At 47.7% G+C, this 25,789-nt stretch overlaps 1 protein-coding gene across 2 annotated transcripts in view; it reads right to left on the bottom strand.

Moving 5' to 3' along the window:
• Positions 1-23,929, bottom strand: part of PLA2G4E (phospholipase A2 group IVE) — a 57,870-nt gene extending 33,941 nt beyond the window's left edge. The window contains exon 1 of one of the 2 annotated variants that reach the window (XM_069484471.1): positions 23,738-23,929. In XM_069484471.1, coding sequence (XP_069340572.1) covers positions 23,738-23,929 — 192 coding nt within the window. Of the gene's footprint in view, positions 1-282; positions 379-23,737 lie in introns of those variants that run through there. The other variant, XM_069484472.1, reaches the window with a different exon arrangement.
• Between the last annotated feature and the right edge of the window lie 1,860 nt (positions 23,930-25,789).

The following is a 25,789-nucleotide window of genomic DNA, read 5'->3' as shown; positions in this document are numbered from 1 at the left end:
TGGCCCCAGGATGACCCTGAGCCACTGCATGTGCCTTGTGAAGCTTGAGGCTACTCTTAGCCGGGTCACTCGCCCAGGAGCCCTGGCCCCACTGGGCTAAACCACTTCCGCCAGGTGCTACATAGAGGCTGCCCAAGCCACGGTCTCTGGAGTGTGCAATGCCCACCGGCCCTCCCTGAGCCTGTCTCCTGCCCTCGGCTCCCCACCCCTGCCCCATGCCTTTTGGCCATGCCTCCCTGGCCCTCAGCCTCTGGCCCCAGCCGCCCAGCACTGCTCCCTCACCTTCAAGGCACAGGTGGCCGAGGGCCTGCTGTCTTCTGCTTGGCATGGGTCTGGCAGGCAGTGGGAGACCCAGGCGGGCATCTGCCTCTGGAGCATGGCGGCAGCTCTCCAGCTGGGTGGCAAGATCAGGAATTTATGCTCTGACTCAGAGCTCCGCCCTCCTGGCCACCTCTTGGCAGTGGCTGGGATTGTCCTGGGAGTGGTTAAGGTGGGTAGGCAGATACAGGTACCCGGGTCTAGTCTCTTAGTATCAGGGAACCAGAGGTCTTCAGATCTTGGAAATGCAGGGGCCAGCAGGGGCTCTGGCCCTTGGGGTCAGCAGCCTGCAGCCCCCAGCCACTCAGAATGACCAGGCCACCCAAGGGCACAGTGGGTGGGAAGGATGCTGGACCCACACAACTATAGGATGAGCCCAGCCATGATTTGGGAAACCCTATCTCTTCAGCTTATGGAGGTCATGACTCATAGATACCCCTCTGGGGGGATGGAGCCCTCCCACGGCTCGGCATCCCAGGAGCTGCAGTCAGAGGCTTCACAGGAGGCAGGGACTATGGTCAGGGACCCCAAAGTTAAAGGGTGAAGAAAAAAAATAATTGCCCGAATCCTTGGTGAGTAGATGGTTAAGGGCAACAGCCCCTGCCCACCCTCCTGGGAGGCTAGGTGGAGAGAGGGTGTGCCCAGCCCCTGCCTGGTCCCAGGGCAGTTTGGAGGATGTATCTGCCCCACCCAGATGATTCCTATCTCTGGGCTGGTGGCTGGCTCACTCGGGGGCCTGACAAGGCAGCTTTCTGCCTGCTCGGCTGCCCGACTCTGTATGTTGGGAGTTTCCTGCCTGAGCTATTGCCTGGGGCCTCACAACCGGCTTTTCTGGACCACAGATAGAAGTAATTTTATAGAACTGAGGGTGAGATAGGAACACAGGGCAGACTGGGCCCAAATGCAGGGATGGATCCCGCTTGGTGGGATCTGCGACCTCTTCACGTGCCTGGCCCTCTGAGGGGAGGAGGGCCTTAGCCTGGGGCCCTCCCAGCTTCCTTGCCTTCTACCCCACTGCCAAGGACATGGACTGAGCACCCACACCCCTCAGCAGACTCCACAGTTCAACTTAGTTCATGCAACTAGTAAGTACCTACCATATACATCCTACTAAGAGAAGACATACCAAGCCTGAATTTGCTGACAGTCTGGCTGGGGCCAAAATGCATCCAAGCCCTGAGAGGCTCAGAGGTCCACGTCTCCTGTGGCGGCAAGGGGCATCTAGAAGGGTCAATATAAATCCTTCATATTTGTGCAGATCTGTCACACAACTGAGAACTGGCTAGGGAACACAGAAGATGGAAAGTGGATTCCAGCTGGGGAGGAAAGCGTGGATCCAAAAAGTCTTCATGGAGGGGTGGCATCTGGATTGGTCACGAGAGGATGGACAGGACTTCACCAGCTAAGGCTTGGCTAAGGAACGGCTGCTTCGGAGGAAGGAGCGGCATGAACGAGGGCAGGGAGGCCTGAAAGCACGGCACGCTTAGGTGTGCAAGTGGTCTGGTGGCCAAACAGTGAGCTGGGAGGAGATATTGGGGACAGAAAGTGCGACACAGGGCTTTAGAAGTTGGGCAGAGAGAAGGGAGGTTTTGTGAAGGAACAAATCTGGGAAGATAGATTAGGGCCCAATAATCATGGCCATAAAAGGCTGTGCTTTAAATGTGGACTTATTCAGTGGGGAGCCATTGATGGTTTTTGAGCAAGGGAATGACATGATCAAAGCTAAACTTTAAGAAAGTAAGGGTGATTGACGTTGAAGCAGGGGATCCATTAGGAGGTGAGGTGAGAACCATCTAGACGGGAGAAATAGGGTAGGAAGTTAGGAAATGAAGGGAGGGCTGGAGGCCTGAACAGTATGAGCTAACTTCAGAAACTGCTGTGGCAACCCAACCCCCAACACTGCACTGTCCTGAAAGTCATGGGGTCCCACCTGTCTCCCCGTTCCCTCAATTCCCCACCCTTCCCAACCACATAGGCCCAGGGCAAGCCCAGGACACAGGGCATTCCTCAAGGCCTGGTATTTGGTCCTCTTCTCACCACAGCCCAGCCATAACCCTCTCCTCCACCCCAATCTATTCTCGGCAGTGCATGGAAAATCTAGGTCTCCAGCCCTTGTATCTCCTCACTGTCCATCCACTTTCCAGAGCAGGGCCTCCACTTACTCACTTTAGTTGAACAAAATCAAATTGAATAGGAGGCTACGGGAGGTCGGGTGGAAGTTTCTTCCTCTGCACGCACCCTCCGTGGTGCCTCGGACCCAGGTGGGAGCCAGTGCGACCTTGAACTAAATGCACCAATCTACTAGTAAGCATTTCCTGACCACGTGCTGTGTGCCCACCTCTGTGCTGACGGAGCAGGATGGGTCTGGAAGGAAACAGCAAAGAATTTATCATCCAGGGAGGGGAGAAGAGGGGGCTGAATTGAAGGGGTAAATTGTCCAGGGTGGACTCTGAGTGGGGCAGGAGGGCTGGGGAGGTGAGTCAGGCAAAGAGCAACATCCCCACCAGAGTGAGGGGGCTGAAAACCCCTCTTATCCCACACGATGGGAGCTGACGGTTGCTCTCCACTGTCAAGTCCCTAGGTCTCCCCACCCCAGTCTCTTCTATGTGGAAATTGTGAAGCTGTCTCTGCAAAAAGATGGGGGCATTGAGCTCCTTTCCACCCAGCACCCCCTCCTCCCCGCTGAGGAGAGAGCCTCAGGTTCTCCTCAGAGACCCCCAGCCTGCTCCGCCCCAGCCTTGCTGCTGCTTCTGCAGAGGCCTCTGACCCCAGCTGTGGCCCCGTCGATGGGGTGACCAGGCGCTGCCTCTGCCAGCAGCTGCTTGGCCTCAGGTAACCAGAAAAGGACGTTTCTCTCCACAGCTCAGCTGACACCGCTCCCCTGCCGCTGACCCAGCCAGGATGGTTCCTCACCTGTGCTCCTTCCAGAGGCCTCAGGTGCCTGTCCCTTCCTTCCACCCGTCAGCAGCATCTGTCTGCCTCTTGCGGCCAGTGAGCTTTGTGACCACCCCCTTCAACCTCTCCGTCTCCTGCTCAAATGCACCTTACGCTTTCCCGTTCTTTGCCAACAAACTCTGAATTCCCATACTGTCTTAAACCAAGTAGAGCCCAGGAGCAGCCCCGTGCATACGTGGCATCTTAGTATACAATATAGGAAGTATTTCAAATCCGTGGTAAAAGGATGGACTATTCATTACTGGAAAAACTACTTACCATTTGCAAAAAATGGAGTTAGACCCTGACTTCATGACAACACAAAAATAAATTCCACATAGATTAAATACCTAACCATTAAAATGAAGCTACAAATGATTTGAAATGAAATATTAGAGTATATTTATATAATACTGGGGAGAAGAGGATCTTCCTAAACAAGGCACAAAACCTAGAAGCCGATATGGGAAACATTGCCAGATTTGACTACATAGAAATTTAAAACTTCAGTGAAGCAAAAGATGCCATAAGCATGGTTCTATCTCTAAAATGTATCTCAAATTTCCTCCTCTTCATAAATAACTCTGGGTAACAAAATCAGCTTTAAAACATAATGGTAAAGAAGAGGGTCTTGTCTTACCAGGTACTGAGACAAATTCCAAAGCCCTACCGATGCAAGCAGTGCTGTTGGCACAAGAGTAGGACCAACGGGAACAAAACTCGGGGATCAGAGGCAGACCCCTGCTGCTCAAGGGAGCTCAATGTGTGACAAAACCGGCATGACAAATCACTAGGAAAAGAACAAACTATTTAACAGGCGACACGGCAAAGTGATTTACTATGTAGAGTAAAAGAAGACAGCATCCCCACTAATGTCATGTAAAAGGGCAGGCTATAAAAGGTATCAACACAGGGAAAAACCAAGGAAATGTGAATTAATCAGAAATGTAAATTAAAACATCAATGAGATTTCACTACAGCTACTAAATTGGAAAACAATGAGAAAGTCAAACAATGACAAGTGTTGGTGAGGATGTGGGGGCAGAGGCACCATCATGCTCCGCTGTGGAAGAGGAGACTGATACAGTCACTGAGGGCAATCTGTCACCACTTAGTCAAAGTGAGAATGTTCATACAGTGATTCTGGTTCGGGTATGGAAAGGTGTGCAGGAGGGCATTCGCCCCACATCACTTATGGCATTAGACATTTAGAAGCAAACCTGTGTCCCTCACTGGGAGAGTGAACGGGAAGATGTGAAGGATGCACAACCTGGAGTACGACACAGTAGTTCAAAGCAGCGAATTAGATGTACATGTAGTAACATGAATGGATCTGGAAAATGCAGTGTTTTTAGGAAATAGTGGTATAGATCTCAAACACGTCTCCAAAAGTTAAAGTATGGTTGTGTAATATATTCAAATAAAATACGTATTGAGCACAATAAGATGGTTGCCTTTCTGCGGGGAGGGAGTGGGGAAGGTTGTGGGTATAGGGAAATAGCAACCCATCAAGACAGCCTCCCGGGGACCTCCAGGGACCAATGATGGACTGACTCAGCTCCCTGAACCTGAAGGGAGATATTTTTCCTCCAGCTTTTTTCCAGTTGTTTCTGCCACTGCTCTGGTCCAAGCCATTGTTACCGCTCATCCCAACTCCTGCATTCGCCTGACGGGTCTCCCTGCTTCCACTCTTGCGTGTCTATGAGCCATTACAGAATAGTAAGAGTGATGTCCTAAAAACATAAGCTAGATTATATGACTGCCCTGATTAAAACCTGGCCATGGCTTCTGGTGGCTCCGACCTCTGCCATGGCTCTGCAAGGTCCCGTGGGGTCCGGCTGCTCTCGTTCATTCCACTGCTTCACACCCAAGATCCAGCTGCACTGGCCCTCCATGCCCCGATTGAGCCAAGTTCTTCCCCAATGTCCGGGGTTTTGCACGACTGCTCCCTTGCCTGAAGTCCTTGGCCCCCACTCTGTGCACAGCTGGCTCCGTCTGGTCGGTCACAGCTCTGCTCAGATGTCGTTTTCCCCAGCAGCCCCTTCCTGGCAATGGCCCGGAACATGGGCGCCTCTCGCCCTCCTACTTGCCTCTGTGTTGCTCTGGTTAGTAATTTAACGTATCACATCTTGGATGACCTTGTTTTCTTATTCTTTTTGCCTTTTTCCACCAGACCATAACCCTTTTCAGGGCATGGACATTGCTTGTCTTGTTCATCAACTGGAAACACTTAACTCCCATCAGTAAGGGGATAGTTAGATTAGTTACGGCATATTCACACACTGGGACGTCACACAGATGTCAACAAGAACTAAGGCCTCACATTTATTGAAGGTTGACGAAGTGGCAGGGACTGGTCTAAATATTTTATATTGCCTGTGAAGTAGATACTATTGTTATCTCATTTTAAAAAAGAAGAATTGAGACATAGGATAAGTACCTTGCTCAAGGTCACGGTGGTAGTTGACAGAGCTGTGACACTAGTCAGTCTGGCCTGGAGCTTGTGGATTTAACACCCTGCCTCTTGGGAGATGCACAGATACCACGTAGAAAGCTACTGTCCTGGAAAACAGATTCTGCACTGTGATTTTTAAGGGCTTCTTCTATGTTCCTACATTCCTTGGTAAATAAAATTCAATTTCCTAAAACAAACATACGATGAGTAAATACAATTTTCACAATATGTAGTAAAACAAGTATTATAGTCTTCTGGGTGATAGGAGATTTAAAATAACAACTGAAGTTAACGTGTTGAGATATCTCAGGACTTTTGGCCAACAAACTAGACATGACTCTATTTCATGAGGACATGATACAGGAGACACAAAGTAAGTATAAATATGACAACACAGGGCCTTCAGCCCAATGTAGGTAATGTTAATATTCTCAGTGTCATCAATGCATCTGGCTCAGGAATATTTTCTGCCTTTCTTCTTTATCTTTATAACAAAATGTTACGGGTGAACTCAGTGTTGTTCATTCTCAAAGCACTTGGGTCCACAACCCACCATTTCTCAATGTCACGAACAGAGTTCCTGCTATTAAAACTTGTGGCCTCTGGATTCAACTAGATGGCAGGCCTTATTTTCCTGCTCCCAACTCTCTTGTTCACACAGCAAGACTTCCAAGAGGCTTTTGCATTCTGAGTTTACTCCTTGTCACAAGTCACCTTGGTGAGGATGACATTGTCATTGTCTCAGGTCTGATTGAGCATGGTATAGTGGTTCAAGTTCTAGACTTTGAAGTTTAATAGACCTGGGTTTGTACCCTGGTTCTGTTACACATCAGCTGCATGGACTTGGGTAAGCTTATCCCTCTGAGCCTGAGTTTCTCAGTGTGTAAAAAGGGAAGTATAATGGTTCCTGCCTCAGGATAGTTGCCAAGACGAAATGAGATAAAGGACGTAGCACATGGCTGGCACATAGTGATCCCTAGTGATGGATTCACTGTAAGTGGTGTGATCCTTAGTACCGTAACATCAGGGACAAGGTGTCATCCCAGCCCCAAGGATCTCACAACCTAAGTTAGGTGAGACACGAAGGTGACACAAATGGCCTCAGGGTGATCATGTCACATAGGGAAGAGGTGTAAAAATAAACTGCTCAGAAAGCGTGGCCACTCAGGGCTGGGAAGGTCAGAAGAGGCTTCCTGGAGGAAAAAGAATTTGAACTTGCCCTTGAAGGAAGGGTATGGTCTGGACAAATGAAGAGGAGGGGAAGAGCATTTCTGTCAGGTGAGGCAGCACGAGCAAAGGTATAGAGGCTTGGAAAGGAGATTAAGGAGATTCGTGGATTGCAAGTGGAAGAATCATGATCTTTCTTCAGCTGGTAATGGTGACTCATGGAAGGTTCTGGAGCAGAGAGTGTTTAAGAAAGAGAGCAAATCCTGCTCCTATGGGAAGAACAGGTGGCCACCAGCACTGTGTGGTTAGGGTGAGCTGGAATGCAGGTGTGGCTCTGTCATCAGCCAGTGTGGCTCCTTGGGGCAAGCTGTGGCCTGCAAAAGGCCCTGATCAATGCCTCTCCCTCTGCACCCTCGAGGAACGGCCCCTGGGTTGAGTCCTCTCCAAATACACGGTAGGCTCCCGTGCAGGGCAGGCTTGGCTTTAGATTCTGTAGCTGTCCTCTGGGACCCAAGGAGATGGGATTCGGGAAAGATAAATCTGCATGTCTGTCCTCCGAGGAGGATGAGGAATCTGGATCAGGGGCTGTGAGTGACAGAGGGAGGCGGTAGGAGGCCAGGCTGCAGGCTGCAGGCTGCACTCACTTCTGCACGTTGCCCCTGGCCATGCCCTGCCAGGCAGGCTGGGAGCTGCTCTATCTGTGCTGAGCTGCCCCAGGGCTTTGTGCCGGCAATCCTTCCCTCTCCACCTTCAGCCCCGGTGACCACTCATCTGCTTCCTGCTGCTGCAGATTAGATGTCTTTTCTAGAGTTTCACATAAATGGAATCATACGGTGTTTGCTCTTTTACAGATGGCCTCTTTGGTTTAGCACAAGGTTTTTGAAATTCATCTGGGTTGTGTGTGTCAAGAGTTCATCCTTTTTTGTTGCTGTGTAGTATTCCATTATAAAAATATTACAATTGCATTATCCATTCATCAGATGAAGGGCAAAGTTGTTTCCAATGTTTAACAATTACGAATAAATCTGCTATAAATGTTTGCGAACTGCTTTTTGTGTAAATATAAGTTTTCATTTCCTTTGGCTAAATACGGCCGGCCAGCTGGGTCTGATTTTTCTCTGGAGCAATGGCCAGACTGGGGCTCCCCTGCCAAGCCTCGCCCCTGGGCAGAGCCTCCTCTCCTGGGCACTTTCCCATTTTCCCTCCTCTCTCTCATTTTCCTCTCCTCCCCCGCCACGTCCTCCTCTGTCTCCTGTCAGCTTCCCTTCTGCCCTCTCCAGCCCCAGGCCTCTCCTGCCAAGCCCCTGGGCTCTCCCACAGAGGGGTAGCTGTGACAGGTAGCCCTCACTTTCGCTTGGTCCCAGACCGGCTGACCAAGCAACCCCCACCAAACTCTGCCAAGCCTTTTGACATCAGCTTCTTGGCCAGGCCACCTCTGGGAGACCCCAGACTTCACAGGGAGAGGGGGTTGGGAGGTCTTCCAGCAATTCAGCTCTGGGGTATTTGGCAGGGCTGGGTTTGTCCTAGTCTCATTGTTTTAAGAATTATGTCAGATGGTCCTAGTCTACCCCATTCACTGGTGCTCTGTCTTCTGACTGAATTTGGTTCCAGCCAAGTTTCGGCAGAGGAAACTAATTGCCCACTGGTTCTATTTGGTTCAAGTCCCTGACAGCCCCTCCCCATCTCCCAGGGTAAAGGGCTTGGGGACGGGGTGGTGTCAGGCCTGGGAGGGCCCCGAAGCAGGAGACCCTTCATATCAAGTTGTGGATTGGACAGGGACAGCACAGCTCAGGAATGCCCTGGCTCCCTACTGGCTTCCGGCCCTGTGCGTGCCTAGAAAGGCAGAGTGGAGGGCGGGCAGACGCTGGGCTCGGGGCCGGGAGTCGTGGGCTCCAGTGCCAGCTCTGCTGTGTGATACGAAACAAATCCTATCTGCAAAATGACAGGTTGGGCTGGGCCAGTCCGAACTCCCAGGAATGGGTCTTGGCTTCTGTGTGCTTTCGTCATCTCAGCTGAGTCTGAGACTCAGCCATGGCTCCGACCATCAAACCAGGTGGCCTCGGAGTCTGTTCCTGTGGTTGACTGCTGGGGTCTGGCTTGTCCCTTGCTGCTCAGCGAGGCCACCCCATGCGTGGGCATCAGTGCAGAATGAGAGTAAGATGTGGGATTTGTGGGGTCCCTCTGCATAGACATGACAAAGACACCAGATTAGACACAGTGTGTTTGATGTCAGAAAGGAGGAACATGGTCAGCAAAGAGCAAAAAGTAACCAAAAATGGGCTGATGTTCAGTGAGGGGCTCAGGCCTTATGGGGAGGGCATTTCGGGTATATGAAAACAGTGCTTGTGGGCTGTCCTCAGTAGGACAGGCTGGCAACTCCCCAACTGCCGCCCTCTGTGTGTGTGTGTGTGTGTCTGAGTGAGTGTTGTGTTGTATGTGACTGAGTGTGTTATGTTGTGTGAGTGTGTGTGTCTGAGTGTTGTGTGTGTCTGAGTTTGTGTTGTATTGTGTGAGTGTGTCTGAGTGTTGTGTTGAGTGTGTGTGTCTGTGTTGTGTGTGTGTCTGAGTGTGTTGTGTGTGTGTCCGAGTGTGTTGTGTGAGTGTGTGTATGAGTGTGTTGTGTGTGTCTGAGTGTTGTGTCAGTGTGTGTCCGAGTGTGTTGTGTCTGAGTGTGTTGTGTGTGTGTGTCTGAGTGTCGTGTATGTGTCTGAGTGTGTGAGTGTGTGTCTGAGTGTCGTGTATGTGTCTGAGTGAGTGTGTGAGTGTGTGTGTCTGAGTGTGTGTTGTGTGTGTGTGTCTGAGTGTCGTGTATGTGTCTGAGTGAGTGTGTGAGTGTGTGTGTCTGAGTGTGTTGTGTGTGTGTGTCTGAGTGTCGTGTATGTGTCTGAGTGAGTGTGTGAGTGTGTGTGTCTGAGTGTGTTGTGTGTGTGTGTCTGAGTGTCGTGTATGTGTCTGAGTGAGTGTGTGAGTGTGTGTGTCTGAGTGTGTTGTGTGTGTGTGTCTGAGTGTCGTGTATGTGTCTGAGTGAGTGTGTGAGTGTGTGTGTCTGAGTGTGTGTTGTATGCATGTGTCAGAGTGTCGTGTGAGTATGTGTCTGAGTGAGTGAGTGTTGTGTGTGTGCATTGTGTGTAAGTCCTTGGGAGAGCGATGCTCATGTGCTCTCCTCTGTGGCCTTTGGGAGGAAGAAGGGCCCTCAGTGGAGAATAAGCTCCTGTTGCACCAAACTAGATGCAAGTCCCCCTGTGGGGCCTGCAGTGTGACCCTAAAGACCCAAACTGTCCCAGTGAGCCTCAGCCCTGCTTGCCCCATGAACTTGGGATGAGTGTAAGCCTTGTAGCTGGTCCAGGCAAAATACCCTCAGGATTTTTTTTAGTGATATTTAGTTGTTTTTAAGGTTCAAATTAAAGAATTTGCACTGAGGAAATGGAGGAGTGGTTGAGCTGGCTCTTGGGACAAGGCGAGGACTTCCAGGAGGGGCCTCTCCCCCAGGCTGCCAGCCCCTCCCTGCCCTGCCCAGCCTCTTCTCTGACTGGCTGGGGACTGGGGGCTCCAGGGTCAGCGCAGTGAGCTAAGGGCCAGGCCTGCCAAGGCGAGATGCCCAGAGGCGCCCAGAGGCGCCCAGAGGAGGCACTGGGACAAAGGGCAACAGGGAGGGTGGGGCGGAGGGGCGGCCCTTGGGCTGACTCTGCAGTCCGGGTTGAAGATGCTGGTAAACCCAGCTCAGCGGGGGCCGTGGGTCTGCAAGGAGGAGCAGGAGAGGGACCAGAGCCACTGCCTGGAGCCTTCCCCCGGCTGCCTCGGGGTGGCCAGGGAAAGCAGCCTCCTGCTGCTCGGCCCTGGTCAGAGTGGGTGGGCCCTGGGGGGCATGGGAGCTGGTGGCTCTGCAGGGATCCCTGCCAAGGTGCAAACGACATGTCACTTCTCCCTACCACTGTGTCTGTCTGCATGTGTGTTTGTAGGCATGGAGTGGGATAGGAGTGCAGGCGGTGAGGCTTCTGGTCTCTTTCTGGTGATGTAGAAAATTCATCGGGAAGGACCCTGGGCTCAAAGAGTGCAGACCTGACCCCCTGTTGTACCTGGCCCGTAGCCCTCAGCAACTCTTTAATGCAAACAATAACCAAAGATTCAGTTTGACGGTGATAACCATCCCAGTTTGCCCAGGACTAAAGAGTGCAAAACTGGAAAGTTCCAGGCAAACTAGGATGATTGGATATCCTGTTTCTACTTTTCCTGGAAAGTGTTTTCGGAAGCAGAGACATACCTGGGGGATGTCAGACCTGGGGTACTCCTAGGCTTTATAATTATTTGAGACAAAATAATTTGATCGTTTTCTGATTGTATTTTGGAGAATATGAATAGAATCTATATGTGACAATTCTGAGTATTTAGGCCAATTCTGAGCTTAAGGATTGTTTGAGTCTGTGTGTGGGATCCTAGGGGTATAGTGGACACAGGCCCCCTCCCCTTCCTCTGTTTAGAGAACACTCTTTTCCTTTGGGATCTCACGGAGCTGTCATCACAGGGAATCTTCTTCCTTCCTCTAAGGTGGGCCCCCACTAGTCTGGCCAGTCAGCATTCCTGTCCCCTTAGACTCTGTGATGGGTTCAGGAACAATTAGAACTCCTCTTACCCCTCCTCCTCCTCCTTTTCCTTTTAAGGATTATATGAGTGTTGAGAAAGGCGGGGGTGGGGGGGGGGTAGGGAGAATTCTCTTTTCTCTAGATTATGAAGAAGAGGTAAGCTTTGAGTTACTGGTGCCCATCTTTGTCACCACGTAGAAGGACTCAGCCTTAAAAGTAGAGAGATGGAGAGAAAAAGAGAAAGTTCCAAGGACATGATCTGGACTGCTAGATCCAGCTATGCCTGAAGCCCACATACCCCTTGGACTTCCTAGTTACGAGAGACAATAAAGCCACTTTTTATTTGCTTAAGCTTATTTGAATTCAGCTTTAGTTACTCTGTTGCTCATGACTGAAGGAGTTCTGACTGCTGCACCTGGCCACCACATCTGTGGTAGGTCTCTACTCTGGGCTCTGTGAAGGGGATGGGGAGGAGGAGGATGACAGGGGTGGTGCCTTCTCCCTGAACTGAGTGCCTTATGCCTTTAAATTAGGGCACATCCTCTTCCAGGGCACATGTAGGGTCGGAGGCATATGTCTGTGCTTTTGCCTTCAGCAGCCCTCTTTTGGGGATGACGGGGTACGAGGTCTTCCAAGTCCCTTCTCTTATCTCCCCCAATTCCTCAAGGATCTGCTCTGGTCTCTCATTTGTCCTTGACTCTGGAAGTGAACACTATCATATATCCACCCACCACTCACATACTTTACTGCCTTGTGACACCCCAGCAAGAGGAAAGCCCCTCCCAGTCATGGGAAGACCAACCCACGCTTGAATCATTGAATTCCAACACCCGGTAAACTGTGATGGAGAAAGAGAGTTGGTTACTGTTCCTCCTTAGAGCCTGGGGAGGGGAGACTCACTCCTGCTCCCCTGCTGGGGTGAGAGAGGCAGCCTTCCTTTCCCAGAGGCCAGCAAGCCTGGGTTGAGGGAGGGGCAAGGCAGACAGGAGGGGCAGGCCCAGGAGGTAGAGCACAGGCAGATGCAGGTGGCAGACCAACCGTAGGAAACGGAAACCATGTCCTGTGCAAGTCTGGATAAGAATTCACAAGTGAGCTCAACACTTGGGTTTCAGGATGACTTTTTAACCAAAGGTGTCTGGCAGGGAGAGGCCAGCGAGAAGATGGGAGGAGGGAAGAGGGGTGTGGGTAACTCGGGAGCAAAGAGATTGCTTTCCTGCCCCAACGAACAAAACAGCCTCCCAGAAAAGCATAGCTTCCCTGCTTATCTGCTCATTGAAATTTCTCCTTTTTTAAAATATTAAGCAATATTTATGATATACAAAATGTACAGAGAATAATAAAATGAATACCGGTGAATCCACTACCCAGCTTAGAAATAACACAGGTAACAGAATCGAAGCACCCCCGTGGATCCTCACCCAATCACTTCCCCTGTCTCTCTTCCTGGGGATAATCCCTAACCTGAATTCATGTCCATCATTCTCAGGCATTTTTTATTCTTTCTCTACATATGTATGTATCCCTAAGCTACATTTTGTTATTGTATATGTTTTAAGAACTTATATGAGCAATATCATATCAAGAATACTCATTCTGCCATAAACATGTTTTTCTCCATTCAACATTGTGTTTGTAACATTCACCGACATTGGTAAGTACAGATCTGGTTCATTCATTTTCATTGCTGTGAGCTATATCACAATTAAAAAAAATTTTTTTTTGAGACAGGGTTTCACTCTGTCGCCCAGGCTGGAGTGCAGTGGCATCATCATAACTCACTGCAGCCTGGAACTCCTGGGCTCAAGTGATCCTCCTACCTCAGCCTCCCAAAGTGCTAGGATTACAGGTGTGAGCCACTATGTCCAGCCTATACTTCAATTTATTTATCTGTTTTTGTATGATGGACACTTAAGCTGTTTCTAAGATTTTGTTATTACTGTATTTCATCAATTGTAAACCACACATATTTCCCATTTTAAAAATCTCTGAAATAAGGAATACTTTTTTAAAAAAAGGATGACATGTAATATTTTAATGGCAGTGTTTTCCCTTAGTGAATGATGTACCTTCAATACAAGAAAGAATGATACAAACAATGCAAACATGAACTTTCTTATACATCTTGTTTTTTAGTGTATATACCCCTGGAAGGATAAGTTGCTGGGTTATGAGGTATATTATCATCAATTTTACTAGATATTGCTGAGTTTTTCGCCATAGTAATTTTTACTGATTTACACTGTCACCACTATATTTTCATTGGGGTATACCAAGTGGGTATTTATTCTCTGACTTTTTGAGTTTTGTCAATCTAATGGGTAAATACCCATTTAATATGCATTTTCCTGATTATTAGTGACCTTTGGCATCTTTCCAAGATCTTTTATTTTCTCTAACCCATATTCTCGGGACTCTTCACTGATCCCTCTGCTTCAAGGCTCTTAGGCACCTTTGCCATAGTCGAATCTATCCACCATCAATACTTATAAATATGTAGCAGCAGTTATCTAAAGCTACAAAACCATTTATGCCCCAGTAATTCCACTCTTGGAAACCCACATTGAGGAAAAAAATGCTACATGCTCAAAATATTAACTTTTGATGGTGAAGAATTGAAAATCACCTACATGCTCAATGTTGGCAGAAATATTAATAAATTATGGCATATTTCCACAATTGAATTCTATGCAATCTTGAAAGAGATCTATCATATAAAGAGAATGTATCAATACGGAAAATACTTTTTTTTTTTTTTTTTTGAGACAGAGTCTCACTCTGTTGCCCAGGCTAGAGTGAGTGCCGTGGCGTCAGCCTAGCTCACAGCAACCTCAAACTCCTGGGCTCAAGCGATCCTCCTGTCTCAGCCTCCCGAGTAGCTGGGACTACAGGCATGCACCACCATGCCCGGCTAATTTTTTCTATATATATTTTTAGCTGTCCATATAATTTCTTTCTATTTTTAGAGGTGGGGTCTCGCTCTTGCTCAGAGCTGGTCTCGAACTCCTGAGCTCAAATGATCCGCCCACCTCGGCCTCCCAGAGAGCTAGGACGGAAAATACTTTTGATAACGGTGTGACATGCGGTAAAAATTAGCAAATTGATCAATGGTATAGTACAAATATCTCCTAACAGAACCAAGTATATCTATACATACTTGAATTTAGGATGTAATAAGAATGGCTGATTACAAAAATTAACTAAGCAAAAATTATTAATTTTTCTATAAAAATCACAGCCACAAGAGAAAACAAGATTCCATACACAATAGCAATGAAAAATAAAATTAAGTAAACCTGAAGAAAAATAAATAAGAAATTTACAGACACTATGTAGAAAGCTATAAAACTCTCCAAGGAGACATAAAACAGTTTGAAAAATGGAGACAAACCTCGTTCTTGAATAGGAAAACAAAATGATCAATTCTTCCTAAATCAATCTATAAATTTTGTATAATAACCAATCAAATTTCCAACCAGAAGTTACTGGAGAACTCAACCAGGAATTTGTAAAATTTATGCAGAAGAATAAAAATGAAAAAAATATTCAGTGAATTTGTAATACAGATGTAATTAAAGAGAGAAAACAAATTCTATGTAGTAAATGTATTTTAAAGCTACAGCATTTAAAGTCTAGAGAGTCCAGAAACAAATTCAAGTGCACACAGGAAATTTACATGTGAAACTAATGGCATTACAAATTTAATAGGGAAAAGACAAATTATTTGATAAGTTATGTTGCAAAATAGCCATTTTCTGAAAAAATAACCATTTTGCCATTTGGGGAAAAAATAAGCTATATCTATATCTCATTCCTTATATTAAAATAAATTCCAGATGTGAACATAATCTAACTGGTTATTATTTTATCAGTATTAACAAGGGAGTAAGATACAAAACTGAGATGCAATAAAGGAAAACAAATGAATAATTCTGACTATGTACATATTAAGTTTCTATATGTCAAAACACATAAACAAAAATAAAAGACTAATTTGTAAAAATATTTGCTGAACTTATGATGAAGGGTTAATTTTCCCAGTAAACAAAAATCTCTTTCAAATAAATACTAAAAAGCAAACAACTCAATAGAAAAACTGACAAAAGATACATTCAGGCAATTGATGGTAGTAATGTCTATGTCTGCAGTTCCTGAACTTTGCTTCACATTGGAATCACCTGGAGATCTTTGAAAAAGTATTGATGCCCGGCTCCCAGATACCCTGATGTAATGGTACGGTGTATGACTTGGGCATTGGGATATTTAGAAGCTCTCTGATTCTAAAGTTCAACAAAATCTGAGAATCAATAGAATATACAATAAGCCTATAAAAGATTATGAGTAATCATTAAAAGCATTTAAGTGATAACAGATGCCATTTTTCATTTATCAGATTGGCAAAGATAGAAAGTTGGTAAGACTCAGTGTCTGCGAGGGTGTCAGGAAGAGTAAGCAAAACATTGTTGATGGGATGTAAATTGAAACAAATTTTTTAAAGGGCAATTTGGCAATCTTTTGACTATGTAAAACTCGCATGGCCTTTGACTCAGTCATTCTATTTCTAGGAATTTATTGTACATAAACTCCTGCACAAATTCACAAAGACATTTGATTTAGCATTATTCTTGTAACTTTTTAATTTTTGTTGTTATTCGTCTGTTTGCTTTAACAAGGGCTATGGTTTGGAAGTTGTTGCTGGATGAGGTGGCAATTCCCCCTCCTGCCCCATCCCCAATGTATCCATGGCTTCTGGGCCTTGGATGTTGTCAAGGGGAGCCGGACAACACTCTTCCTGGGAAATCTAGCTGCATCCATGAATTTGCAAAGGAAAAGAGAAGCCTCCTGGGGACTCTGATTCCTTCTTCTGGAGGATTCAGGTTATTGCAATGTACTTAGTGAACTAAAGAGACCCCCAAGAGACCTGCTGAGGTCAGATGACAAGGAAGGACAACAGGAGTTCCGGAGAGGAAACGCACTCTAAGGATGAGGGAAGGTTGGACTGGTGTACTGGACTCAGTATTAGGGTTTAGCTTGTTGGAAGCTAAGGCACAGGAATAATGCTGGAACTCCTTCATGCTTACTCACTTTGCTATTGTGCACCTATGTGGGGGGACTGGCCCCCTTCCTGTCTACGTGGATTGAGAGAGCTGTATCCTTACCAAATGCTACTGTGCAACCAGATGCTTTGCTTGGAACTCCCCTGATTGATCCTGACGAGGCAGGTGCGTTCCTTAGCCCGGGCAAATCAGCAGAGATGCTCTGGTAGAGAAGTCTAGGGTCAGCAGACAAGTGACAGGGTACTGTCTAGTGGACTACAGCTCTGGAAATTCTCTGGGGTATTTAGAGGGAAATTTTGTATTCTCTGTCAACTTGGCAAGGAGGAGAGAGGAATCATTGTAATTTGGATATTAATGACATGTTTTCTAGGCTTTTGGGTAATATTAATAGCATCAGAAACTGAAAACAGCCTAGATGATATGATGGTATATTATGTAGACATTAAAAAAATCTTTTATCTAGCCAGGAGCAGTGGCTCACACCTGTAACGCTAGCACTCTGGGAGGCTGAGGTGGGAGGATTACTTGAGTTCAGGAGTTCGAGACCAGCCTAAGCAAGAGCGAGACCCTGTCTCTACTAAAAATAGAAAAATTAGCCAGGCATTGTGGTGCACGTCTGTAGTTCCAGCTACTCAGGAGGCTGAGGCAGGAGGATCGTTTGAGCCCAGGAGTTTAAGGTTGCAGTGAGCTACCATGATACCACTGTACTCTACCCAGGTGAAAGAGTGAGACTCTGTCTCAAGATAATTAAATAAATAAATAATTTAAAAAAATAATTTTTTTTTTAAAAAATAAAAAAATCTTTTTTTCTAATGGCAGAGAAAAATATCATCATTTACTGTCAGGTAGAAATGACAAGTTTTATAATGTGAGCTTAATTTTACATATTTAAGTAAATTTTATGTATGTAAAAATGTGTATGTAAATATATACAAACAAAATTGATTTCTATGTATATATGTGCCTAGGAAAAAAGACTGGAAGGAAATATATTAAGGGTTCAAGAAGTTATCTCTTGATGAGATTATTGGGAATGTTTATTTTATTAAACTTTAAAAAATTTCTAATGTCTGTACTGAACATATATTACATATTATTTATAGTTAGAAAATGCAACTTTTAAAAAAGAGCAAAATTATTATATTGTAAATAAAGTTAAAAAAAAAAAAGTCTTTAGAGACAGGGAAAGAAAACTAACATTTATTTCATGCCTACCATGTTCCAGGCCACCATACCAGATATTTATATATGTCAGCTCTGTAAAAAGAACATCAGCGTATTCTCTCAAGGCCATCCTCTGCGAGCAGCAGGAGGCCTTGTTCCAGGATGGGGTCAGGCAGACCCACTTAGGGAAGGAATTCTTCTGAAAGTGCTGCGAGGCCCTCTCTTCCTACCAAGAAGCCGGCCCATGGTCCACCATCTGGATTCTCCTCTTTTCCCCAGAAAAACATCCACTCGGTGGGCAAGGCAGGGTCCCAAGCCACGGCTCATTGAAAAGTTGCCTGAAGCAGACACTGGAGACCAGGACAGAAGGGGCTTGAAACTGCAGACTCTGGAAGCTGTAATAACTTCAGGTATGAAAAGGGCTGGCAAGCACAGACAAGGAGTACACTGATGTTGTGTCACATCTGATGGTGCAAATAGGGCCATTCTGGGTGGGGAGAGATTTGATCCCAGTGTAAGAAAGAACTCGGTCACTTGGGAAGTAATAAGCGTCCATTCCTGGAGTTATGCAAACGGTACCTTCCTGGAAGGGACAGAGGAGATTCCTACACTGGGCAAGGGGGTTGCTCTAGAATCCAGCTGCTCTGTATCAGCTTGGAGACTCTCTATCCTGCCATATCCCAGATTCACGGGACAACTTGCTAATCCCTTCATCTGCTCTGAGCAGGTGGGAGAGGCTTCTAGAGGCCAGGCCAACTTTTGTTGCTTAATATGTAAGTAATTCTAATCGTGGGAATTTCACTAGGCAGGGAAAAGAGGACAGGGCAGGGCCAGCCTGGCCTGGAGAGGGAGGTATCTGGGGAAGGCAGGCCTTTGGGCACCCATAAGTCAGGATCTGTGGATGGCCATCTACTCTACCTCTTTCAGAACCAGCTCTGGAACTCATATCTTGGGGCCACTTTGGTGGGAGTATGGAATCTTTTGTCCTGTGTGGCTCTCACCTGCTGACGGATACACCCTCACAAATGGCAGGTATTTAGGGAGCACCTGCAGCATGGAGGTGGAGGATATAGAAAAAAAAACAACAAAACACCCACAAACCAAAGAGGCTACCAAAAAAAAGCTTACAACAACAACAAGAGCAAGATTTCACAGACTTGTTGGAGAGATAAGACCCACACAGACATGTATAGAGGAAAGAATAGGAGATTTGGGGTTAGAGAGACCTGGATTCCTATGTTGGCTCTGGCACTTACTAGCCGGGCAGTGGTAGGCAATTCCCTGACCTCTCTGGGACTCATTTTCCTCATCTGTAAAATGGGGTCCTAATTTCATAGGATCATTGTAAAGGTTTTTTAATATATATACTGTATATACACATTTACATACATATGTTAACATTTTTATATATAGTGACTAGCAGAGTCCAGAGTATAATAAACCTTAATAAATTGTGGCTATTGCTGTTCTTATTGTTTTTGCTGCGGGACAAATAGATTGGGAAGAACTAACTGTAAGTGAACTTGGAAAGCAAAAAGGTTGATGTGGGCTGGAGAAGTCAGGGAAAGCTTTGCACACTGATGACAGACTTTTGAGCCCCTCCTAAATGCTAGACACTGTGCTGTAGGTTCTGGGTATCAGAACAAATCCTATATGCTAGGCACTGTGCTATAGGTTCTGGGTGTCAGAATAAATGTGTTACCTGCTCTTGTGGAGACTAAATAAATAAAAACAATTTATAACCATCAACTGTGATAAGTATTAGGAAGGAAATGAACAGGGTGTCTGCTTTGAAAGACAATGACAGATTCTGAATAGCGCGGGCCTCAGGGATGATCTCCTAGACGAAGGAGCCTTTTGGCTAAAGCCTGGAGGAAAATCAGGAGTTATCTGTGGGCTGTCGGTACAGCACACGCAAGACCCTGGGAGGTGGAAAAGGCTGGCATGTCGAGGAACTGAGCCCGTGCGTGGGGGCCACAGTGAGTGAGGAGCGAGGAGGTGAGAGCTGTCTGGGAAGGTGGCTCACATGAGGCCTTGGAAACCATGGGAAGGATTTGATATCTTATCTTAGGGGACTGGATGCCACTGGCCAGTGTTAAGCACAGAGGTGGCGTGAATAAGCCCACTCCGGCTCTGGGTGGGGACAGGACTGGAGGTGGGAGATGGCTCAGATGCAAAACAGGTGGTTGCTGGGGCCAGCGTCGGGGGCAGAGGTGGAGAGAAGGATGGGATTTGAGAGGTGTTTCCCAGCAGGACCGACGCCGGCAGGTGACGGATTAGACATGAGGGCGAGGCAGAGGGCGTCCCATGGGCTTCAGGAAGCTGGCCAGTAGTAATACAGGGGGCTGGGCCTGAAGTGCCAACATGAGGCTGGTGCGGAGGCTCTGGGGGGCTGAGCCTGGAGCCGCATCTTGAAATGGGGCAAGGTGTGGAAAGGCGGCAGGAGGGGAGGGGGAGCACTCTAGGAAGGGACACAGCAGAGTGGGGTGAGGAGTAGGAACGAGCTTGCGTCATTCCACGTGGGCGGCATAGAATAGGGCGAGCCCCACAGGAGGGAAGGGTGTGGGCTGTGGGTCACAGGCCACGGAGTGTGAAACCAGGACAGGTGGCTGGGGTGGGGCCTCTGAGCCAGGTGGAGGTATCAGGCTTGATGTCAGAGATAGTGGGAAGCTGTTAGGTTCCTGAGCCAGCAGCCAGTGGCCAGGTGACACCTGTCACTCAACCACAGGTGTCAGGGGAGGGAAAGACATCAACCAGCAGCCACAGAGCTTGTGCTTTCTGAAAGTATTTACAGACCACCTACTCTGTGCTCAGACAGATGATAGCATGGGATGTTTCTGGGGACAATCTCTTGGCTCCCAGGACACCACTTGCTCATTGGTTCCTTCCAACCTCATCGGCTATTCCTTCTCAGTCTCCGGTGGTGGCTCTTCTTCCTTGGCCAGCCAGGCATCTAAAGGTGCAAAGCAGGAGGGCACAGACTGCCACCCCTTCCCTTCTGTCTCTTCACCCTGTCCTTTGGAGATCTCGTCCAGCTCCGTCTATATTCTGTTTTACGTATTCAAACAGATCATCTCCCTAACCTGCCTTCTGAGTTCCAGACTTGTATTTTCAACTGCCCACCTGTCATCCCTACTTGGATATGAATCTCAGGTTTAAAATGTCCGAGACAGAAACCTCCAGTCCCTTCCACCCCAACTCATTTCTACCCTAGTGTTCCCCGGCTGCGTAAGGGGCACCTCCCTGGTACAAACGCATCTGTGATTTCTCATTCTGTCTACAACCTATCCGTAAGTCCTGTAAATTCTACCTCCAGAAAAATCCAGAATCCGTCCACTTCTACTGTCCACTGCTACCACCCCAATCAAGCCACCACCATTTCTCCCTGGGCTACAGCAAAAGCCCCTCTTACTTGCCTCCCCGGCTCTCCTCTGTCCCCCAGGCAAGCCACAGACCCGCCAAAGTGATCTGTGTGAAACACAAAACAGACAAAGTCAACCCTCAGATCGTGACCCTGCAGTGGCTCCCCACTGTGCTTCAGAACAAAAGCAAAGCTGCTTTCTGCAGCATCCGGCACAACGGCACAACGTGGGGCTCTGACTTCAGCTTCTACCGCTGCCTTCTTCTCTCGTCCCTGCTCTCTGCTCTCCACACACACTGGTTTTCTCTCTCTCTCTAGAACAGACCAACCTTGTGGGCCTTTGCAGGTAGAATGTGCTTTCTCTGGAACACTGTCTAGCAATCTTCTCACCATTCAGATCTTAGTTCAGATGTCACCCCCCCCACACACACACCTGGTGTCCCCTCCCTGCCACCAGCCCCTCACCATCACACCTTGTTCTGAGGGCACCGATATCAGACATAGTCAGATATGGACTCATTGTCTGTCTCCCCCACTGAATGGAAGCTTCACAGAGCTGCAGCTCGTCTGACCTGCTCCGCGCTCCGTCTCCCACTCCTAGAACGTAGTGGGAGCCCAGTCAATATTTGTTCAATGAATGAAAACATGCCTCAGATGTGGTTCCTGGTCTTCTCGAAGGAGCATGACAAGCCACAGGAAGAGTTACCTAAGCACACGGGGCAGGAAATGATAAGTCCAAGAAGTGATTCACAGCTAAGCTGACAAACTGATATTTACATTAGTGTTACTGGAAGACCCAGTGATGGGGGCCTGGAAAGACAAAGGCCTAATCCACAGGGGTGGTCCGGGAGGGAGTCCTTCGAGGACCAAGAGGGAAGGCAGATGAGGAGCTGTTGGAAGACCGGTGAGTGTGGACAGGGAGCCTCATCCCTGCGTCCGACAGGCTCGGAGATGACGGGGCCGAGGGAAGAAATAACGATAGAGTCGTAACAACGACAATGGCAGTGATCCACATTGCTCCAGCTTCAGAAGCTCTAGGTGCGTGCTAAGCACATGATTTACTCCTCACATCGTTTTTCCCCATAGATGAAGAAACTGAAGTTTGAAGAGGTTAAGAAACTTGTCTGAGGCAATAGGGCTGGCACATGACAGAGCAAGGGATCGAGCCCCATCTGACTCCAAAGCCGGTGCTCTTAGCCACTCTAATGAGGCCACCACTTTCACAAATGTTAGACCATATGTTTTAATTGCTCCTGTAACCTCTCAGCTGCCACCTCTAGGTCTGAGTCAGGAGGCTTAAGATGCCAGGGCAGGTAAGGACAGGCCACTGGCCTTTTTAGCAAGCAATAGGGAAGAGAGGCTGTCCCAATACCCATCTCCCCTTTCAGCATGTCAAGAGCCAGCCTGGTAGGTAAGACAGAGAAACTTCTGGAAAGGAGGTGGGGTCAGGAAGAGGGAGGGGTGAAGAGCCTGCTCACCGGTGTCTGGGAGATTGCAGAAGATGCGTCTTTGGGAAGGGTGGGACGGTGTGGGGCAGAGAAGCTCAGGGAAACATTTGACCCCTTTTCACACCTGGTTCTGAGATGGGTCACCAGCAGAGGCCTCAAGCCTCCATGGGGCAGTCAGCATGGTTAAGGGGTGCAGCGGTGTCCTCATGAGGACTGGGTTATCCCCCAAATGGCCCTCAGCCACCTGTGTGGTAGACACTGGGTTGAGGGACGCAGGTGTGAAGTGGGACCTTCTAGGGCCAGGCACAGTGACCCCATGGTTGAGGCTCAGGATGGACCCACCAAGCCAGGGACCAGAAAAAGGGACCAGAGACCAGAGGGCTTCACAGGAGGTGATGGGACCTTGGCCAGTGCCCACTTCGAGGGAGGCCTCGGCTGGCAGGAAGAAGCAAGGCTCACCCCCTGCACAAGTCAGCCTGGTGCCACCGCTGAGACCACAGCAGCCAGAGGGGCACAAGAACACGCTACCTCCCCAGATTGCTGGAAGCCCAAAGGAAGCTCACACACCCAGCCAGAGGAGAAGCAGGGGAGGCAATCTGGGTCACCTGCCCGTTACCTAAAGATGCTGTTCAATTTTTGTAGCCCACAAAATTGACCAGATGGGACTTGCTTGTTAAAGGCTTTTTCTTCACTCACCACTAGGTGGCTTCATGAGGAAGGCCAAATCAATACATCCCCCTCACCTGTCTCCCAGCTGCATGTAATTACATTCACAACCCTGCCGGGCCGCTGCTACATTGCACAGTTTGGGCACCTGTTTTGCACTAGGCACCCTGCTACATCCTTCACATACATGATCCCATTCACTCTTCTCAGTGTCATGGTAACAGAAATGTCCTCCACCCCAGATTACCCATTGAGACTAGCTGTGTGGCCTTCGGAAAATTCCGTAACCTCTCAGAGCCTCAGTTTCTTCCCCACATGCAGATACCGTCCCTCCCTAGCAGAGTATCAGGCATACAGAATGCGCTCAGTAAGAGGTCACCGCTGTTGTTATCAGCTCTTTTGAGCACCCAGGGAGGTAACGGCAGGTAGGTGATGGGCGTGGGGTAAAGCCACTCCTCCCGGGAAGACAGAAATTAACAAAAGCACAACCTCTTAACTCTGCAGCGATGCAGGTGATCTTATTCAGAGTAAGGAAAGTGGGGATGAAATTTAAGGGGCGAGGAGCCCTCTCCCCAGGAACACAGACATACCTGAGAGCCCCGAGGGGCCGTGGGAAGTGAAGGTGGGAGATCGGGAGCTTCCAGGTCCTGTGTCTCCTCAAACGCACTGAAATTTCTTCCTGACCTGCTGCTTTCTTCATCCCCTTCTGGGTTCTGTGGGACAAACATATTGGTTCCCAGGCCAGGATGGCCTTCTGAGGCCTGGAGATTCATCCCAGCCATGCCTCTGGGGCTCAGGACAGGCTGCGTGGAGCTGAGGCTTTGTCAGGGCATCCTTGGGGGACTTCAAGGGGGGTTTGTAGAAAGTGAAAGCAATGCCATCAGATTCTTCCTGGAGATAAGCTGCATGAATTATTAAGCAGCTGAAGGAAGTCTGGGCTCAGCTATAGGAGTCCCACATCTGTCTCTGTGAATATTTCAATCTGGAGCTGCTCTGGTAGAGAGAAATTTCTTGTGCTGCATGAAAGAAAGGTAAGCAGGAGCTAGAATCAGGTTTATGTAGGGCAGCTCTCAGTCAAGGGAAGCCTGCGTTTCGGGGCTGGGATCCAGGCTCAGAGGCAGCTCCCCACTGCTCAGGAGCTATTTTTAAAAGCGTGAAACTCAATATGTGTGTGTGTGTGTGTGTGTGGAGGGGGGGGTGGTGCGGGGAGGAGGGATAGAAGTGAAGTGGCTGAGACCATCTGGTTCCTAAAAGAGATTCTCTTTCCTGGGAAGGTGAAGACACTCGCCTGGTTCTTGTCTGACACCCCCAGATCTCTATTTTGAGCCCTGAAAAGAATACTTGGCCTGGTGTTCAGGGCTGATGACTTGGGCTGGAACAGAATCTATTCATTTACCTGCCTCTCATTTCAGCCCTTTCTTTGGTTTGGTAGATGCCGTGTCTGGCAGCTTAAAGAGAATATGTAATAGTTCCATGTTAAAAACACAAAGATAAAAATAAAGCAAAGCAAAAAACCCTCTTTGTGTTCTGTTTGTAAATGTACGTTCAAAATATGCATCTTCCTGCCTCTCCGTGCCCTAGCCCTGAGTTAGCCAGCATCCTCTCTGCCTGGAAACACCACCATCTCCTTCTCTTTTCTGAGGCTTCAGGTGTCAAGTGGTGGACTGTCTCTGGCCTAAAGAGCCCTGTCAGAAAGCAAGAAACAGCCAGACCTGCACTCAGACTGACCAGAGTTCCCTGTGTAGGCAGGAGATGTGTGTAAAGTGTCATTTTTCTGTTTCTGCTGTTTGGAAAAAAATAGCTTGAATGGCCATGTGGATAACGACAAAAGGGGTTGAGGTTCTTTAAAGCACATGCCTGGTCCTCCTACAAATCAAAAGCAGTTTGGAAGTGACTCAAATAGTCGCCAGATCTCTCACCAGCATGGCAGTTAGCAGTTTACAAAGCACGTTCATTTGTGCTTTGCATTTCTTAGGGGCCTTGTTCCTGGAGATCTGCATTAGAAGGCAGTGCTGGCAAATGACTGGGAAAAGGCAACTATTTCAATGCAGGAAGTGTGCAGATGCTAGATGTGGCTGAAATATTTTACTTTTTGTTTTGCCACAAGGGAGACGGGAAGCTTGAAATTAGACAGAAAAAATATCTGTGGACAGAAATATCTATTCTTCAAGGGTGTTTGAAACCAAGGTCCTAAAGTCAAAGAGAAAGTCATGCGAAAGTCCCAGAGTAACGTCTGATTGTAGGTGAACTTTCAGAATGTGAGGGAGGCACCTGGATTAGACTGAACATTGACAGGTGATAGTTTATTTTGGAATAAAAAAATGAAGACAAATTATCCATCCTTTATTCAGTTTGCAGTGAGCATTACTTTTGGGAATAACCGATGCAAAATAAAACCAACAACAGCTAAAATTTCAAATGGTAAACTTTTAAAGAATCACATCTTGGGGATAAAAAAATGGATCTGGCAAAACCTAAACTTGTTAAGAAATAGTGGCCACAAAAGAAAATTCACAAAGGTAAATCTATAATGGAAAATTAGTGAATTAAATACCTCCTTGTACCTAGGCATTCTCTTTTCTCTAAATCTTACCTTGATTATAATTTAAGAAATAAGCACAGAGATTAGAATGTGGTAAAGA

The sequence above is a fragment of the Eulemur rufifrons genome, chromosome 2 (genome assembly GCF_041146395.1).
Source record: "Eulemur rufifrons isolate Redbay chromosome 2, OSU_ERuf_1, whole genome shotgun sequence".
Classification (NCBI taxonomy): domain Eukaryota; kingdom Metazoa; phylum Chordata; class Mammalia; order Primates; family Lemuridae; genus Eulemur; species Eulemur rufifrons.
This window is presented reverse-complemented; position numbering and strand designations above follow the sequence as displayed.